Raw genomic sequence first — 1,000 nt, 5'->3', positions numbered from 1 at the left:
TCGTGAGGTTTGACAAACAATGTCTTCTTGCCTATCTCGCACGCCATCTCTTGGCCGCTTTGTGGATCGAGTTGCGTAGATCGAAAATGATATCGAAAGTAATGTCGCTGTGAGGGCGCGCGTTTAAATTAATAGAAGTATCTCACAATTCGGCCTTTCCTGACTAGCTGTCCGACCTCGGACAGAGTTATAAATATGACTCTAGTATAATACTGTAACTTAACTTTTTATTATTACAATGTCTTAGTGTTAAACCTTTTCTCGTGTTATTCATCTGTTCCGTAATGCCAAGGTTTAATATTATTAGTTTCCCAAATTCCTTTATAAGGGCGTTGTGATGTTTGGGAATTTTCTATATCTTTAACTATATATCTGTCATTTTTTAGAACCTCAGCGATTTCATAGGGTCCTTTGAACTTAGGAATGAGCTTTTTTGGGGCTCCGGGAGTATTATCAAAATTACGGATTCCGACATAATCGCCTATTTTATATTGATGCGGTTTCTTTCTATTCTGATCAAAATAATATTGATTATATTCCTGGCTTTTTGTGATATTTGTACTGGCTTTTTCGCGGATTAACTCAAAGTCACGCTCAGATGGAGCTTCTTTTTCTCCTAAGTATTCTTTGATCCCATCGATATTTGGGCCTCGTTGCTCTACCCCAAACAATAAATAGCTTGGCGTATACCCGGTAGACTTATTTGTAGTATTATTAATCGCAAATTCCGCTTCGGTTAGTGTCTTATACCAATAATTTCCGGCGGACTTATCAACTAGTTTCGCAAGCAGTGGACCTAATACTCGGTTTACGCGTTCGACTTGTCCGTTTGCTTTAGGAGAGCCGGTGGCTATCATTACATGTTGAATGTTATTTTCTTTTAAGAATTCTGTAAATTCATTTGAGGTAAAACTAGTTCCTCTATCGCTTACTATTGTGTGAGGACGACTGTAATTTGCGAAATGCTGTTTTAGCCAACTGATTGATTCTTTTGAAGTTA

The 1,000-nt window shown here is 37.8% G+C and overlaps 1 protein-coding gene across 1 annotated transcript; it reads right to left on the bottom strand.

Moving 5' to 3' along the window:
• Positions 1 to 266: 266 nt before the first annotated feature.
• Positions 267 to 857, bottom strand: LOC105460929. Its single transcript, XM_011707423.1, has one exon. The coding sequence runs from the start codon at positions 855 to 857 to the stop codon at positions 267 to 269; it is 591 nt and encodes a 196-aa protein (XP_011705725.1).
• Positions 858 to 1,000: the final 143 nt, after the last annotated feature.

This window comes from Wasmannia auropunctata, unplaced genomic scaffold, assembly GCF_000956235.1.
Source record: "Wasmannia auropunctata unplaced genomic scaffold, wasmannia.A_1.0 LD313615.1, whole genome shotgun sequence".
NCBI lineage: Eukaryota > Metazoa > Arthropoda > Insecta > Hymenoptera > Formicidae > Wasmannia > Wasmannia auropunctata.
The sequence above is the reverse complement of the archived record's forward strand: the minus strand, read 5'-3'. Positions and strand labels throughout refer to the sequence as shown.